General features: G+C 42.7%; 1 protein-coding gene and 1 long non-coding RNA gene across 2 annotated transcripts in view; both read right to left on the bottom strand.

Moving 5' to 3' along the window:
• LOC143368147 (uncharacterized) overlaps positions 1-16,380 on the bottom strand; it is a 365,284-nt gene that overhangs the window by 37,150 nt on the left and 311,754 nt on the right. The gene's annotated exons all lie outside the window — the stretch shown is intronic.
• Positions 1,933-4,024, bottom strand: LOC143368001 (pancreatic triacylglycerol lipase-like). The gene is made up of 4 exons (XM_076810295.1): positions 4,012-4,024; positions 3,582-3,914; positions 2,893-3,135; positions 1,933-2,648 (listed from the first exon to the last, which is right to left on the bottom strand). Exons 1-4 carry the CDS (start codon positions 4,022-4,024, stop codon positions 2,239-2,241), a joined length of 999 nt encoding a protein of 332 aa, XP_076666410.1. The 3' UTR covers positions 1,933-2,238.

The raw sequence follows: 16,380 nt of genomic DNA, 5'->3' as shown, positions 1-16,380 counted from the left end.
GAAATTCACATAAAATATGTGTAATAGTAGTTTATTCTTCTCTTACTGATACCAGGACTAAACTGTTTTATAACATCACAAATAAGTTATTTTTGGATATAAATTCATTCAGATCATATTGTCTTATATTTAGTTACAGACACAAATGAGTTTAATCTAAGCTGATAATCGAACATCAACTGGATGATCGATAGCTTCCCTCGACACCAGGTGAGCGTTTTCGTCTCATCTAGCCACTTTTTACCTTGCATAGAATCACATGTGGTGGAATTCGTATTAAGGGTTATCCGCACTGACAACAACCCCTAGGCCTTGGGATTTGTCTCCATGCGTGATTCAATCCCCCAGGAGCATGCCCTCAAGACGGAAACTGAAAGAATACAAAGTTTTGAAAATGTTTGAGATTGTCTTGAGACTGAAATATATTTCAAAGATTTCAAACTTTTGAAAATATTCAGCTTTGACAACCCTAACTCTACTCATCGATATCGCTGAGTCTTCTGTACATTTATTGGCCTGTGAGTCAAAGCTTTTAAGTCTCCCATCATTAAATCCAGCTTGATTGACCACGAGTTCATCGAAAATTAGAGCCTCACAGAGGTATCCCTAGCTGGCCTCGCAGAAGTGGGCAACCGATTTTTTCCCGTTCCATGAAACCTGTCGCACAGACCTTCAGGTGAGTATTCTCGTGGTGTAATAGATTTCAATGGAGGGCCCTCACGTGTGTTCCTGTTTGGGGCACTCAGGTGAAGGTGTTCCGGTTTGGGATGCTTCCTGGTCTCAGCTGCTCAGCTATCATGTCGGTTGCAAGTGCCGACAGGTTTTTAGCCGATTTCGATCGTTAAAGATTTGAAGTATCGCAATCAGGGGAAATTTTAGCAGGTGTATACTTGGAAAACATCCAAAAACCAGAATCCAAAATCTTTTAGTATATAAACGAAACAAGCCAAATTTGTAATTGAACCAAATGAATTTTGATACTTTAATGCTCCTTTGAAATTCAGTAGTTTATCGCTGATTAAAATGATAAGGTTCTAATACTCAAGGAAAATTTACAAAATTCTTTTGGGAACAAAACTTCCTTATTCAAAAGCTACAAACAAAATTAACACTGTTTAAAATTAACACTAATCTAATAATTGAAGCTAACAAGTCACGATTCTCTGCACAATAATATTATATTAACTCTACTGAACAGCCAAGCATTTTTCTAATTTATAATCTTCCTTGAATAATTCTTCGTTAAACTCACTTACTCTTAAGAATTTGAATGCAAGCATAAAAAATCGATGGATGTGTTTCACTAATGGTGTCAGCGATCATTTTCTCCATTGTCAAACACCTTTCGCAGGGGATTCACTGTAGAGGGCATACCTTTTCACGCAACGCACAAGCACTCAAAAGACTTTATAGCTGGAACCGGAACCTTTTTGAAACGACATCAGGTGCATTCCTGTTTGGGACATCCCATAGTGGGATACTGTTTCACCTGGTGTTAGTGTTTCGGCTATGTTCATTGCCGTTCAGCACCCCTGTTCACCTGAAGAGGCTCACGTGCGAGAGGCCTCCTTTCATCCTCTCTTTTCACACAAGCCATTAACGAAACTGGAATACCCCCAACAACACTCATCCTCCGCGGTATCGATCACAAAGGCGGGTGATTAACACGTTATCGCGGTGTCTTCCACGAGGATAGAGATTTTATCGTACCTGCCTGTGCAAATACGTTGATAGGAAAAGAACCACTAAAGAAACACAAGAACTTATTTAGCAAAATCGAAGTCTTCCACCCATTTTAATACTTCTAAGTCCACCTCTTACTTCCTATAAGCAGATATTATTATTAAAATACCATGCTCTCGTTTAACAAGAGCAATCAAGTTTCATGGGGGGTTCGGGAAAATCTGGTATGAATAATAAAATACGCAGGGATTTTTTAAGAACAGAGCAAACTTTATTCCTGTGCTTTTTAAAACTTGTATATAAGACTATGCTACCATATATCCATAGAAAAATGGTAAAAAATGTTTCACACGCTGCCGAAATATTTTTGCAAAGTAGTGGACCCAGAGGGACCCACGACTTCGGAGTTTAATCGGACGCCAGTCCAAGTACTCGCATGGAAGCACATCGATTCAGTCCCAATTGTACAGGAAGACGAGAAGTTTAACTCAGTGGAGTGTCTTCCCAGCTTTCAGTATCATCTGCGGAGCTGCGAAGGCTGCTGGCCCAGCCTGCTTACAGCACACCCCGCGCGTACGGTGTCTTCATATTAGTCTTCAAGTAGTAATTGCCCTTGACGTTCAAGTTCGGCTCGACTCCTCCCATTAAAGCGGTGTTTGTCTTGCACATGCCCATGGTGAAGTCCGCGTAGCTGCTGCAGCGCGCTGACAAGAAGCCAGCTTTACTGTTGATGGACTCCGCGAAGTATTCGTACGAAAGGGAATGCGAGCACGAGCCACCTATGTCGATTACGCAGCCAACTTGCTTCAACCCACCGTTGGGATAAAAGTCAACGTGGCCGAGGGAGCTGAGAAAGCCAAGAAAACCAGCGTTCGTGTGGATGACCTGCACGTACTTGGCGTCGTCGCGAGACACCCTCTGGCCTGCGGTGGCGGTGATGAAGTTGGGGAGAGCTGGATCCATAGCTGCGAAAAGAACCCACTTTCAGCAGGAGTCGCGTGGGATCTATGCTAAGCTGAAAAGCTGAGGTGCTTGGATATTTGCTTTTGGATACTTTGGATGGACGATACGTTGAGATTTTGTCGTTATCATTGTGCCGAGTGCTGCGCAGGCTGCTCGTGATTCTTGGTACAGTGGGGAGCAGGCGATTTCGTGTTTGAAAGTAGCCGGTGATTAATGGAGACATTCGATTCGATTAGGTAGACTTACCGACGACGTAATGCACTTCTCTCTTCGCGAAGCGGGCTGACAGGCCAGCGATGTGAGCACCAAGGGAGTGGCCAGCTACGGTGAGCTGAGACAGCTTCATTCCGTGAGCCTCGAGGAAGTCGATCATCTGGGAAATGTATTGGCCGATCATCAAGACGCGTCTGCTGGCCCATATGTATGGTCTTAATGATATGGAGCTCCAATCAACTACGATGATATTGTAATCACCGTGTTTGAGGTATGCTGCAAGGAACGGGAATATTTCACGGATGAGTGAGACAGTAAATAAGTGTTTGCAAGAAAAGCTCTCTTTAAATGATCGAGTATAATTTCTTTGTGACTCTTGTTTTTTTGCAACTAAGCAGATTTTGGAGGAAATTTTCATTCAGATATTGTGGAATTAAATTTTCTATTAGCTTCTACAAGTCTCGAAGTATCAGATATTGGGGAATTAAAATTTCTATTAGCTTCTACAAGTCTCGAAGTATCAGATATTGTGGAATTAAATTTTCTACTAGCTTCTACAAGTCTCGAAGTATCAGATATTGTGGAATTAAATTTTCTACTAGCTTCTACAAGTCTCGAAGTATCAGATATTGTGGAAATAATTTTTATATTAGCTTCTACAAGTATCGAATCGAGTTTCCAAGTTCCGAGACAAAAATTTAATGACGTTTTAGTCCACGTACCATCGCGGATAGAAGTGCAAGCTCTGCTCCTGTGAGAATTCATCCATCCGTGTGTGACGATTTTCGTTGGTCTCTTGGGATTGAAATCGCTAGCCTTCAAAGTAGCGACGTTGTTCAACTGCAGCACTTGAGGCTTCTTCGAGTCGATCTGCCTTGTATACAGATAGAAGAGGACGCGTTTTTGTAAGTTCTTCCGAGTTTCTACCTCGGTTTCCGAGTCGTCATCGTTCAGGTCTATTTCCACAGGCTTGCCGTTATCGTCAAGTATGTGCATGAACGTGGTAACTTCGGTACCGAATTCCTCATCTTGAACTACCCTTGGCAATCTGGATGCTGCAAACGACATTCAAATAATGAAATCAGGGCCACTGAATTTAGTTTCTAATCGCGACGAATTTCTTTCTGTTGCACCACTGCGATTCGTATTTACGAAAGAGACACATTTTTACTGAGGAAATTGCCTAATTACAATCGGTTCGAAGTATTTCGTTTTTTAAATTCCACTTGTGACACTCATTTTTTAAATTAAATTTCTCAATATCTATAAATGAAAGTTAAATCACAACTCTTTGTTCGCAATGCAAGCAGAAGAATTTAGGATGCACGTAGTTTTCTTAAATTATAACGTGAGACGTTCGTTGCTAAAAGCCGCAACGTTTACCAGTAACACTGCAGACGAGCAGGGAGGCAATGAGGATTTGCGTCTTCATGTTTGACTCGCTTGTTGCTGTCGCGCGACGGTTGGGGGCTCTCTTATAAAGAGATCGATCGGTAGGATCGATCGATATATCAATGCCCAACGATAAGATAAAATTCATTTGCTGTTGATATATTTAACACGCTAGTAATGGACGATAACAAAAGGAAAGGTGCGTCGAATTACACAAGAGCGACTGAATGCAGCAATTATTAGCGACCTTCAGAGACAATGTTCCCCAATTGCAAATAACACTACGTCAGCATAAAGAATGGCGCCTTGCCTGTTAATTGGATAATAATTATGAGCAACACTGAGACCATTGTTTCCTTACGACAACAGAGCAATGAATAGTTTTGTTCATAGGTTCCTTTTCATACGAAATAAGAAGTAATATTTGGAATAGTAAATTATTTGAGTTAGTTTATTACTTCTATTTTAAAAATAACTAACAATTAGAAGAGGTAAGTTTATTTCGCGAGTAAGACCAAATAAATCATTTCAAAATAATGATTTACTTGAGTTAAATGTTTGGCATTTAATAACAGATTATGCTGATTTTGAGAAGTGTAATATACTGTCAGGATTATTTTGATCGCTGAAATTTTATTCGATTAATAGTTGCAGCAGAAATTTTATTTGATTAGTAACCAAGTAAGAAAATTATTCGGAGAATTAATCTCCTGGCTGTCTCTCATGATGAGCCACTTTAAGAATACCCTGACGGAAATAATATAATTTTATTCAAAGTTTTCATTCCTGTGTAACTTATTCGTACAAGTTTGTCAATCATTCGTTTCCTATCTCACGAAAAAGTCTGGACAAACAAAATTAGCTATTAATTGAGTAAATAGCTAGTAATTAGATATACTCTATTAATGAATGAGTGGTCTAGACGAAAATCTGAAAAGTGAAGTTTAATAATACATACTTAGGTATTAAAATTAGTAATTATCGTTCCACTTCTTTTTGACAATTTATCTACTTCTAGATAACACATACTATGCAGTACATAATAACGCGAAATTTCGATGAATTTAATGAGACCACGTATGTAGTTCACTGTTTCATTATGGAGTAGTAGTCGTACATGAAAGAGTCATCGATTGTATATAGAAATATCAATCTCTAATCTCCGAAATACACGAGTTTATATGTAATCAATGAACAATTGCTGTCAAGTTGCTATCAGTACTCCTGTCGTAAAAAGTGTAATAAAATACAGGATACAATTTTGAAATATTGCATGTTTGTTTGAAAAAATATGTGAGTTTCTAGTAGCAATTAATCATTCGACAATTGGATTTACGAAATATATATATATATATATATATATATATATATATATATATATATATATAAAAAAATCAGTTCTAAGACCTAATACTATATTACATCGTTCGATATCAAACACTTCAGACAATTTTATTTACGAGGCAGATAAAAATCCTAATAAGAGAAACTGGCATTAGAAAAAATTAGAAGCGATGGATTAAGCTACATACGCAATACACAATTGGCTTATGCCACAAGTATGGTAGCAAAAAATCGAGTCTTAGACTCATTGTCAGTACATGATTAAGCTACAATAAAAGCAAATATTTCTTATCCAGTAGCGAAAGAATTCCTAATCCAGTAAACAACAATACGTGTAATAGAAGACTCTGTCACCAATCTCGGTTTCAATATGTTCTGTTTTCACACGAAGTTTTATTAAAAACAGAATTTTCGAGTTGGGAATGTTCCCTTGTGTGTAGATAATGCTTTAAAAATATAAATGGATACGAACAGTTACTTACACGTCAGAGAATCAACAATGTACCAACAACAATTTCGTAAAATATTATGAGAATTACATAAAGACGAACTACTACTCCGTCTGACCGCATACTGGACATTACTACTTGCCCATGTGATCCAATATCAACAAGTAAACCTGGCCGGGATAGTAAAAAGAAACGTCTCCACTCTTTACCCACGAATACCTTCACCCCTTTCCCCTTACAAAACTGCAACTCAAAAATATTTCCACAGTTAAACGAGCAAATATTCCCATTTCCTAATACTTCTACGAAAAGAATCGCGACACACAAAGGATACGAGTTTCAGGAACTCTGCTCGCATTTACGTAGATCGAGAACGAGACAGTTGCAAAGGAATTGCCGCCACATTGTCAGATGAACGGCAGCTCGTTTAACTCGTTTTTATACGATAAGCAGACTTTAATTCAATTATTTTAACAGCGTTGCGCGCCGAGCGCGATGTAATCCCCCTCGGGCAGCGAAATGAATGACCGAAAGGAAAAATCTCGGGGGCTAAAGGTTTAAGAGACGGAAACCTGTTGTGCCGTGCTGAAACTCCTTGTTCCTTTTTTTTCCCCTGGCCGTCGCAAGTTCTCACCCTCGTCGAGCAGTGTCCGTTTCTCAGATAGAATCAAACAGGTTTGCGCCGTGTGTCGGGAGGTGGGATAAAAACCAGTCTCACCGACTCCTTTGAAGGTTTTTACTTCACCCCCTCGTCGCTCCTCGACGTTCGCTCGCACGATTTCCATTCTTTCTTCTTCTTCCTCCCCCCTCTACCCACCCTTTGAATCGCATGCTTTTCCACGACCGTGAAAGAACGCGTGCAGCCATCGAGACTGAAACTGTGTGCGGGTTTATCGGAGACTCGTGATCCTGGCGCATTCGTCGATCCCTCACTGCACGGCGTTCCTTAATATTTAATTAAAGGATTTTGCCTGTTCCTCGGTTCGCTCGACCCCCAGCTGCCGTTCGTTTGCGCAACGCTTCGTGCCGCCGCCTCAGGTCGGACATTAATAATCCGCGCGACACGCGAGCCTCGTGATTCATCAATACGCGAAGAACGAGGGCCGGATCGTTTTACAGACCCCTCTGCCACGGAAAATACGGCTCTGTTTCCGCTTTCGCCAGTTTTCCGCGCTTCATAACGACGATACATAGCCCCGCAAAAACGAACAGAATTCGCTAGCGCGTCGCGCGAACTCGATCGTAGGTACGAAGTCGACGGCTTGGCTTCTCGTTCCCCTTTTTGGATCGGAGGAGGTCAGCGTTCGTTATCGTTCAAGAAAACGGCGCTTCCCAAAAGTTCCCATTTCACCGCGCGGCTCCTTGAAAAAGACGCATTTTTTTCGCGAAAAGAAAAATATGGGGGGGTGGAAAAAATATGAAAGATGGTCGGATTTTTCGCAGGTGCAGGTCATCGGTGCGAAATCATTTTTGGACGCGGCGAAGACACGGCGTGTCCAGGTTGCGGGCGCTTGCGTGAAGCTCGAAAATGAGGGGGTTGCTGGCGGGGGTCGGTGGCGGCGCGGGGATCAAGGGGGTGAGTTTGGGGATTGTGAAAGCGAGGGCGCCTGCAGTGACTAGCCTCCATCGATTTACCGTGCGCCGCCATCTTGCCACCCTTCGCCACGGGGGTTGACCACCCCCCACCTCCCCCGTCCACCCTCCACCACCCCCTGTTCGTCGGTGTCGACCCTCCACCCACTCACCCCCCTCGAGGCAGAGGCAGACATTTTGAAAAATGATTCCGAAAGTCATCGTGCCTCGGTACGTCGTTTTTCAACCGACCTCCTCTTGCCTGGGCAACCCCTTTCTTTTTCGGCACGCAATCCCCCTGTCGACGGAGGGAAGAAAAAGCGGTGCGTACGCAAAAAGAAGGTGGATCGGAACGCCGAGGAGACAGGGAAATAAATGAGGGGAAACAGGTCCAGCTGGGAGTTTTACGATGCATTGACGTTAGGTCGGTGTCTTTAAGAGCGTTTAGTTTTGTTCGCTTCATTGCAAACTCTAGGAACTAATAGAGTTTATTGGAACGAAAGGTTTAGTTGATAATAAGCGGCTGTTTTTATTTTATTTTGTATGTGCGCTTCGTTCTTGGTGCTACTGGCGGGTTAGCCAATTAAGTGGAATCGAATCTTTCTCCACTGAATTCTCGGTTTAAAGGGGTTGTGTACTTTCCTACTGAACCGAGGCCCACTGTGCTGCAGTTTTCTTTGAATTTTCCTTTGTTTCGATAGTATATATTATAAATAGTATATACAGTATATATTATATATGGTATATATATAGTATATAGTATATATATATATATATATATATATATATATATATAGTATATATTATGTATATAGTATATATATATATATATAACAAGTATCTAAAATTTCTGTAGCCGCGACTCATTTCCCATTTATACTCCCAATAAAGACGCATAAGAATAACTCTAATACCATGTAACGATTCCATTAACGTACGAACAAGATAATTCTTTTCTTGGGGTCTATTCTTGAACGGATAAAGAATTATCTTGTTCGTACGTTAATGGAATCGTTTCCTTCGAGAAAAGTATTGATTTCATCATAATACCTGAACTTTTTCCTATCCCTTCCTTCTATTCCATAAGTTTCCCAATATTACAAAAATCACCCATATTAAAAAAAAATTCTGAATGCAAATATAACTGACAGAATTAAATTACACATCAAACACACAGACTATTAAAAACAAAATAAACACAAAGGCAGAAAAATGTAACTCAACTCTTTAAATATAAACACAGCTCATTTCTCGTACAAAAGTGATAGAAAAAAAATTATTCGAACGAATTACAGAAAACAAAACCACGCGCCGGTCTCTCTATTTCCTGCTCCCTATTTTCGATATCGACTTTGTTTCCTCGTCGATCCACCGCGCGCGGAGTTTTTTCGCCCGTAATCGCGATTGAAGAGTGAAAGTGGCATCATCTGGCACGCTTAAACGCGATTCTTTTTAATCGAATGCAAAGTGTATGGAAAACGAGCAGCGCGGAGATATAATCACGGAACGGGAGCCGTGTAACGCAATCCCGTAAATTTGTCGGCTTCCTGTTATTCTCGTTGAAATTCAATTACCGATACCAGGGGGTTGGAGGGTGGGCCGGTTGCGTGCTGGTGTTACATTTTTGTCGCGGCCTGTACACGAAGCGCGAACGTTGTTTCGACAGGATGGGGTTGCCACTTATTTTGCTTTTATTCACGACATCGCTCCCCTCCCCCCCCCCACCCTCCTATCCTTCAGGTTTCGCCATCCACCGGAAAATCTCTCTTCCGATCGTTACAATTCAGTTGCTTCGTTACTTTTCAGGTCCGTTAGAATTTTTCCACACGCCATGTTTGTGTCTTGCGCCCGGAGATAAATGAATCGACGTAGCCTCGATACGCGGAAACCGCGGCAAAAGGGAATGCACCGATTAGGCGCGGTTCACGGAGAATTAGCCCCTCCTCCCATAGAAGGGAAACAAAGATGAGAGTAACGGGATTTTATTTAAACGTTCCGCGGCCCGGACGAGCGGGTATTTTCGTTGCAAACCCCTCTTTTCAGCGGCCGATTTTCCCAGCGATATCGCCGCACGAGGGACTGCCGAGGTTCTTTTTTTGCGAAAACAAAAATTTATTTTCCGGTTAATCGAGAACCGATCAACCGCACGGGCGACTCCTCGAATGCCTGTATTGTTTATCTCTGCCGATCGGTAGACGCGATTCAAATCTTTCTATGGCGCCCCCTTTTGTTCCCGGGCTCCTTTTGATTCAGAATGTTCATCCGTGAGCTGTAACCGTCCCTTTAGGGGACGAGTCCGTTTCAGTGCTGAAAATCTGAGACGGCGCAACTTGGACGAAATTGAGCTTGCTTCTGAGGCTGCTCGTAGCATCCACCCTTCGTTTTGGGTGATGGATACAGATCCTGTTTTACTTCTGCCTCCTCTTTTCCAACCCCAGGGCCTGAGGCGTTTTTCATGGACGATGGTTTCTCAGAAGCATGTATAGTGCCTCTACGAGCTAGAAAGTGGCCATTGCACTGTTTATGGCCATGTGCATAATTATCTTATTTTTAAACTGCTTGCAGATCATTATTATGTGGGGAATTTCACATCATAAATATTTTGTTTAGTATATCGCTAGAAATATAAGGTTATATTTATTGCTTACACGAAAAAATATTATATTTTTTTAAGAAGTGCCAAAACTGGTACAATACTTTAAAGTGGCCACAAATGATGCATCAACCCTATAGTGACTTAGGTGTGAGGTCACTCAGCGGGGTCTTCGATACTCTGCTCGGTACGGGCCGCTAAACATGCCCTCATACTACCTCTTGCAGTTCTGTATTTAGGGAAGACCAGGACAAACCCGGGGCCCTAAAGATTAACTGTTATAAGTTCGATTCCAAGTTCGGTAAGTTCCAAGTTGAAAGAACTGTGGAAGTTCCAGAGTTTACAGCTTTGAGGTTTGAAATTGTTGGGGGAGGTAGGTTTAGAAACTACTTGTTCTAAAATCTCAAAGCTGTACATCTTGAGAGCTTTTACGACCTCGCTATATCCCTTCTAGGTAGGTACTATCCCTGGCCTGCCTCACCAGTGCTGAGATCTTGCAAGGAGCTCGACTGGGAGTGTTCTGCGAGCATGGCAGCCCTTCTCAGGCTAAATAGAGTTCATTTTATTACGCAAGTCTTCTTATTGTTAGTACACTTAGGTGTACACTAAGTAGCAATTGCAAAGTTTTAAATTGCAAGGTTTCCTCAGTGCCTCGCAAAAGTTCTAAATGAAACCAGATCATCTCAAAACCAATTACTTTCCACACCCACATTCATTTAATCAGTTTCTTCCTATACATCCACTTAACTCCCTACCCCTTCGAAACACCCTTCCTACCGCGTGCATCTACAACATCCGCAGAACCTCTGTACCTCACCACTCACCGAACACCCTCAGACTTGCTTAAGACAAAAATCTCCTACCTCATCTGCCTTCAGTCACCATCGACGAACCTCCAAGAAGGATAGCTCGTCCGCCCCCAATAGTGTCCCATTTAAAACTCGAAGTCGCGCGCGGCAACGAGATCCGGAAACATTAGTAAGCGAGAGGAGATGGTGAATTGGTGGCGGCCTAAGGCGGGACGACGGAGCAGCCGTGTACAAGTGATCGCAAAAATAGAATCAACGCTCGCGCACCGGTAATTGAATTTCGACGAGGATAATGGACGGGCGACAAATACGGTCGCGCGGACCGCGTTAGATCGCTTTCGATGTGTGTGCCGTGCGGGCATTCAGCCAGGCCAGGATGGATCCTTGATGGCTAGATTTAAAAAACCACCCATCCCCCCCTCATCCAGCGGCGTTGGTGGCCCCTCGTGGTACGCTCGCGTCGCCATGTGTTACGGTTCGCGATGGTGGTCGACGATGGTGCGTTGGTGTCAACCGTCCGCTGACGGTGTGTGTGCGCGCGCGCGCACGCATGGTCCAGTCGCCTGCCTCTGTATAACTGATGGTGCTTCTGAGTGTCAGGGCCAGGCTGTCCACTTCTTTGCGTGCCTGCGAGAGAGAGTGTACGCCTCTCTCGCCGATGCTAGCACGTACAACGTCCGTGGCGGCCCTGTATTGTGGGTGATCCCCGATCGAGCTCCGTCGTGTATTTGTCTCCTAAGCATTATCGGCTATATTGGCACGCGGATATCGGCCCATTCTTTTCTATTTTCCTCTCTCCCTCGCTCCTCGTTTTCCTTTGTTTTTTTTTTCCTGTTTTCATTCGCTCGTTTGTTCGCGCGTGACAAGATGGGAGATTCGTATGTCAGACGAGTTTTGGGAACCGATTGATTGCGCGAAGACTGTGCAAACGCGCGGCCCTTGCCAGGGAGTGATTTATTTTGGAGGTTTCTTTGCTACCAGTGTAGGGATTCAAGTGTGACAAAGTTTTACCTTTTCTTAAACCCAATATACTGTAAGCTTCGTAAGGTGGACAGTTTGGTCGATGTAATAACGTACAGTTGCTCGCAGCCAGAATCGTACACTCTTTAATATCGCATAACTTTTTTTTTAAATTAATCCAAACGACTTGAGTTCTATTTTAGAAGCTAGAAGGATTAGTTTGCTAAGTGACGTAATTGGACGTTTTGAGAAAAATTGAACTTGGTAGGAATAGCAAAAATAATAAAAAAGGTCGTTTTTTAAACTTTTTTTTATGAGCCTGTAACGAAAATTTACAAAAAAACTGTTTGTAGATTTAAGTAAGTTATATACGTGCCTAAAATTTTGCGAAAATCGGTTAACGTTGCTCTGAGCTATAAATGCTTAAAGATCGCAGAATAAGGTCGAGAAACGCGGAAATTCCCAAAATCAGCAATTCTCGACCATATTCTGCGATCTTTAAGCGTTCATAGCTCAGAGCAACGTTAACCGATTTTCGTGAAATTTTAGACACGTATACAACTTACTTCAATCTACAAACAGGTTTTTTGAATTTTCATTACAGGCTCACAAAAAAAGTTGAAAAAACGACCTTTACTATTTTTTCTGCTACTCCGGCCAATTGCATTTTTTTTCAAAACGATGAAACATGTCACTTAGCAAACTAATCCTTCTAGCTTCTCAAAAAAACTTAAGTCGTTTGGACTAATTTTAAAAATGTTGTGCGATTTTAAAGATTGTACGATTATGGCTGCTAGCCACTGTATACATACATGAGAGCGCGCGTGTTTGTTAATTTCTCGACATCTCGACGGAACAGGCAAATTGTGAACCTGTGCTTAATTTGATTGCGCAGTTCAGTCGATCGTAAGTCCATGATGCACGCTAAGTCTAGCAGTCTACATTTAATCTTACATTCCTTGCATCGTTCCGTTTCTACTTGGAGCGCAATGTCGTTGAAATAAATGGTATCAGTGAATGGCGAATGGTAATCAGCAAATTCAAAATAGGTTTCCAGATGATTAATTCAGCAAGATTCCGCGGCGGAACAGCTCCTCCCACTTTAAATCGGCAAATTCAATATTTGTTCAAGTTCTATTGACTCCGTAATTCACTAAGGACACGTACCTAATTGACCGCCCCGGGGTAAAGGGTAGGAGAGAGTCGACGAAAAGAAATCCAATCACGGGATCGTTCTGAACGGCTTTGCATACCGCGCGATTTCTCTCAAGAAAAATATTTCCAACCCCTGCTGTTCCCGATCCCCGGAGGGGTCGCGTGACTCCACGGGATTATCTCGTTAAGCACGGCGAGAAGAAGCCCGATTCACGTGCGCGAACAGGGGGGGAAAAAAAAGGAGAAGCCGACACACGGTGGACGTGCCAATTAAGGTCGATCGAGGAAGCCATCTCTTTTCCACCCGCGCGGCTATAAACATACGTGTCGTCCCTATCGGACGACACGCGACAAAGATAGAGGCAGGAAAGAACGTGAAGTGGTGTGGAAGAGAGGAAAGGAACAAGACTAAGGGGAAGTTAAAATAGAGACATGTATACCGTTCACGTGAACAAAACTGACGGTGCTGAATAATAAATAGAAAATTATTGTGCGTTGGAGAGATATGGCGGCTATTCCGAAACTCATTCAAATCGAAAGTAAATCGCTATCGTTGAGGGTAACGCTTGCTGCGAAGCTGTTCTTATTTGACCAAAACATACTGCACAATTTTAACTCATACATCCATGTGTGTTTTTTTCGAAAGTGCCTCTCTGTAGGTACACCGAGCAATTTTTTGTAGAAGGAGCTAGGGGGTGGGAACGAATAGAATAGGAGGGAATGACGAAGGAACACAAACTAATACTAATTAGTTAGGCCATACAGAGATACTAATGCAAATGATTAAGATTTACTTCTAAATAAATGCAGACAATTCTAATTTCTTATTGGATCATTGAAACGATGAACACACGTTTGTAGAACTGAGCAATTACTGATCAGCGGCAGCGTGTGTGGATACTGATTGGCGGTATGAAAAGTTGCTACAAGTGGGGAAGCATCGTTACATGTTCAATGTTCTTAACAATAATCGGTTTGATTAAAAGTCGCCGATTCGCAGGCGGTATTCGCTCCCTTTCGCTCGGAGCATCGACTCGTGACGAGGAACATGGCTGTAGACACCAGTGTCTAGTCTCGAGCTACCCTGTATGCGTGTGCACGTGCACGATGGTGCACGCACGGACGCAGAACGTTCGAATCGCGGAATCAATGAGAGCTCTTCGTATCACGTCGCCGCATTCACCGTTAATGAGCCGCTAATTGTACGTTGCCCTAGCTCGCTGAACAAGCGTGCAAAAATTGCGCGGCCGATCACGCGGAACGCATTAATAGTCGTTTGGTGCGGGGGTGGAGATGGAAGGAGATGCGCGTCGCTTACGTCCAAAATTGATCACGCTTTAAAATAGAACCTTTCAAAGTATGTACGTTCCTCAATATTAGTCGCAGTTCCCTTTATGCTGATCTATGTCATCCTGTATTCGTACTTTTCGGTTCATTAACTTTAACTCTGTCTACTTGTGATACTAAATTCTGAAATACACTATGGCGCCTCGTCGATTCAGGAAATAATCGTTCTTCTCTTTCATAAACCATCACAGTTCTAATACCAGCGATCCAGATCATTCAACTTAAATATTCATCTCTGACGGAATATCTCTTCACTCCTACGCATGCAAAATTCGGTACACATTAAAATACACTCTTCTAACATAATCTTTCTAGTCACCCAATTGCTCCAGTAGTTTCCAATATAATGTCTCTCAGATATCTATACGCACACTAGGCCCTCCATTCTATCAGTGACTTTCCCGAGAATCTTCTACGCGACGTACAGAAAAAGCCGCGCGGACCGTCATTGGGACAAAAGTCTTCGGGCACAAAGCATTCCACAGAGAACGACGTCTTCCGACAATAATCCACATTGCTGGTCCCAAGTCGTTAAGCAATCTCGTAATTATGCACCACGAGACACGGCGATATCAAAGCCGGGTGCTGTAATTCCATTAGGACGGAGTAAGATAACCGTGATTACTGGGAGAGGGAGGGTAGTGGGGGGGGGGGTTTGAAAGGTGACCCGTTGGAAAGGTGGAGGGGTGAATAAAATGCTAGCAGCAAGAGAGAGTGTAGACACGTAGCTTCCACGGGCGTACGAGGGGGTGGGTGGCCGGCGATGGGAGCGGCAGGGGGTGGCCGGAGCCAAGGCGGAGGATCGATATTTTTGACTGCAATTTAGTCTGCGTTTAATCAACGTTTAATCATCTCGTCAACGGACCAAGTTAATCCGAGCGAACCACCTTCGGCCGGGCAGAGCAAGCCAGCGGCCGTGTATCCGTACACGACGCCGCCATGTTTAAACTCATCATTATTCGGCGCTCTAATAGAGCCACCCTCCCGACGCAAATGCTGCTGGGAGTTAAGCTCCGATAAAAAGACGAGCGTTTGCGAGGTTGCGTGGCCTAAATCTTCGCTGAGGAGACGCTGGTCTGGATGGAGTTTGGTTGCAGAGGGCTATACGGATGCGGTTTAGGGAGATCTGGGTAGAGAGTTTAGGGGATGTTGTTCTTTCTGCCATGTAGCGTCGAACAGACGTAATTACAGGCGGGGTTGCGTGGTTACGTTTAGAAAATTTGGAAGCGTTCGTAGGATGGAGTCTGTAAAATTAAGCGAGATATGAAATTTATATTTTCATCTATAGATGGATTGTCTGGTCTTGTAGTTCAGTGAAACGATCACGTGGCTCAGACTACACCACAAAGTATTCAATTCGTGCTGCAAAAACGAGGCAATGAATTTTCAGAGCATTAAATTTCGAACGCTATGTTCACTTTTAACATTAAAATATCAATATTAATATGATACATTTATTGGCAATGTGTTTGGAATAAAATTCGAAATGCAACGCTAGCAGCATCTACGCCGTGAATTTATTGATCCCCGTCTGACCACGTACCGAGCTTTTCTACTCGCACGTCTTGCCTAGTAAGGAAACAGTTCTTTACCCATCACTTTGGCATTATACTTTTAACATAACTTTCGCTGTATATGTATATTTTACTCTCCGAAAGGCAGGTAAAACCACATTCGTTAAAAGAAATGAAGATGAATGAAATTTAATTCGATCGCTTATATCTTTCTCGAAAACAAACAATCCCCCCGAAAATGAGCAAAAATTCCTAAGCTCCCTTAACTTTAGAGACATTAGCTTATGAGGACTCAGTCCTGCACCTTCCATGCATCCCTTCACCGTTGGACTCACATCGTCCCTATTTAGAATCCAAGTTTGACAAAGGATAGCGATTTTATTGCA

Source organism: Andrena cerasifolii, chromosome 4 (assembly GCF_050908995.1).
Source record: "Andrena cerasifolii isolate SP2316 chromosome 4, iyAndCera1_principal, whole genome shotgun sequence".
NCBI lineage: Eukaryota > Metazoa > Arthropoda > Insecta > Hymenoptera > Andrenidae > Andrena > Andrena cerasifolii.
This window is presented reverse-complemented; position numbering and strand designations above follow the sequence as displayed.

Bases quoted from the DNA above. Each gene is read 5' to 3' on its own strand.
- LOC143368001 (XM_076810295.1), bottom strand. The intron at 3,136-3,581 runs GTACGTGGACTA...CGTTCCTTGCAG, and splicing joins TTGCACTTCTATCCGCGATG to CATACCTCAAACACGGTGAT. The intron at 2,649-2,892 runs GTAAGTCTACCT...TTCTTTTCGCAG, and splicing joins AGAAGTGCATTACGTCGTCG to CTATGGATCCAGCTCTCCCC.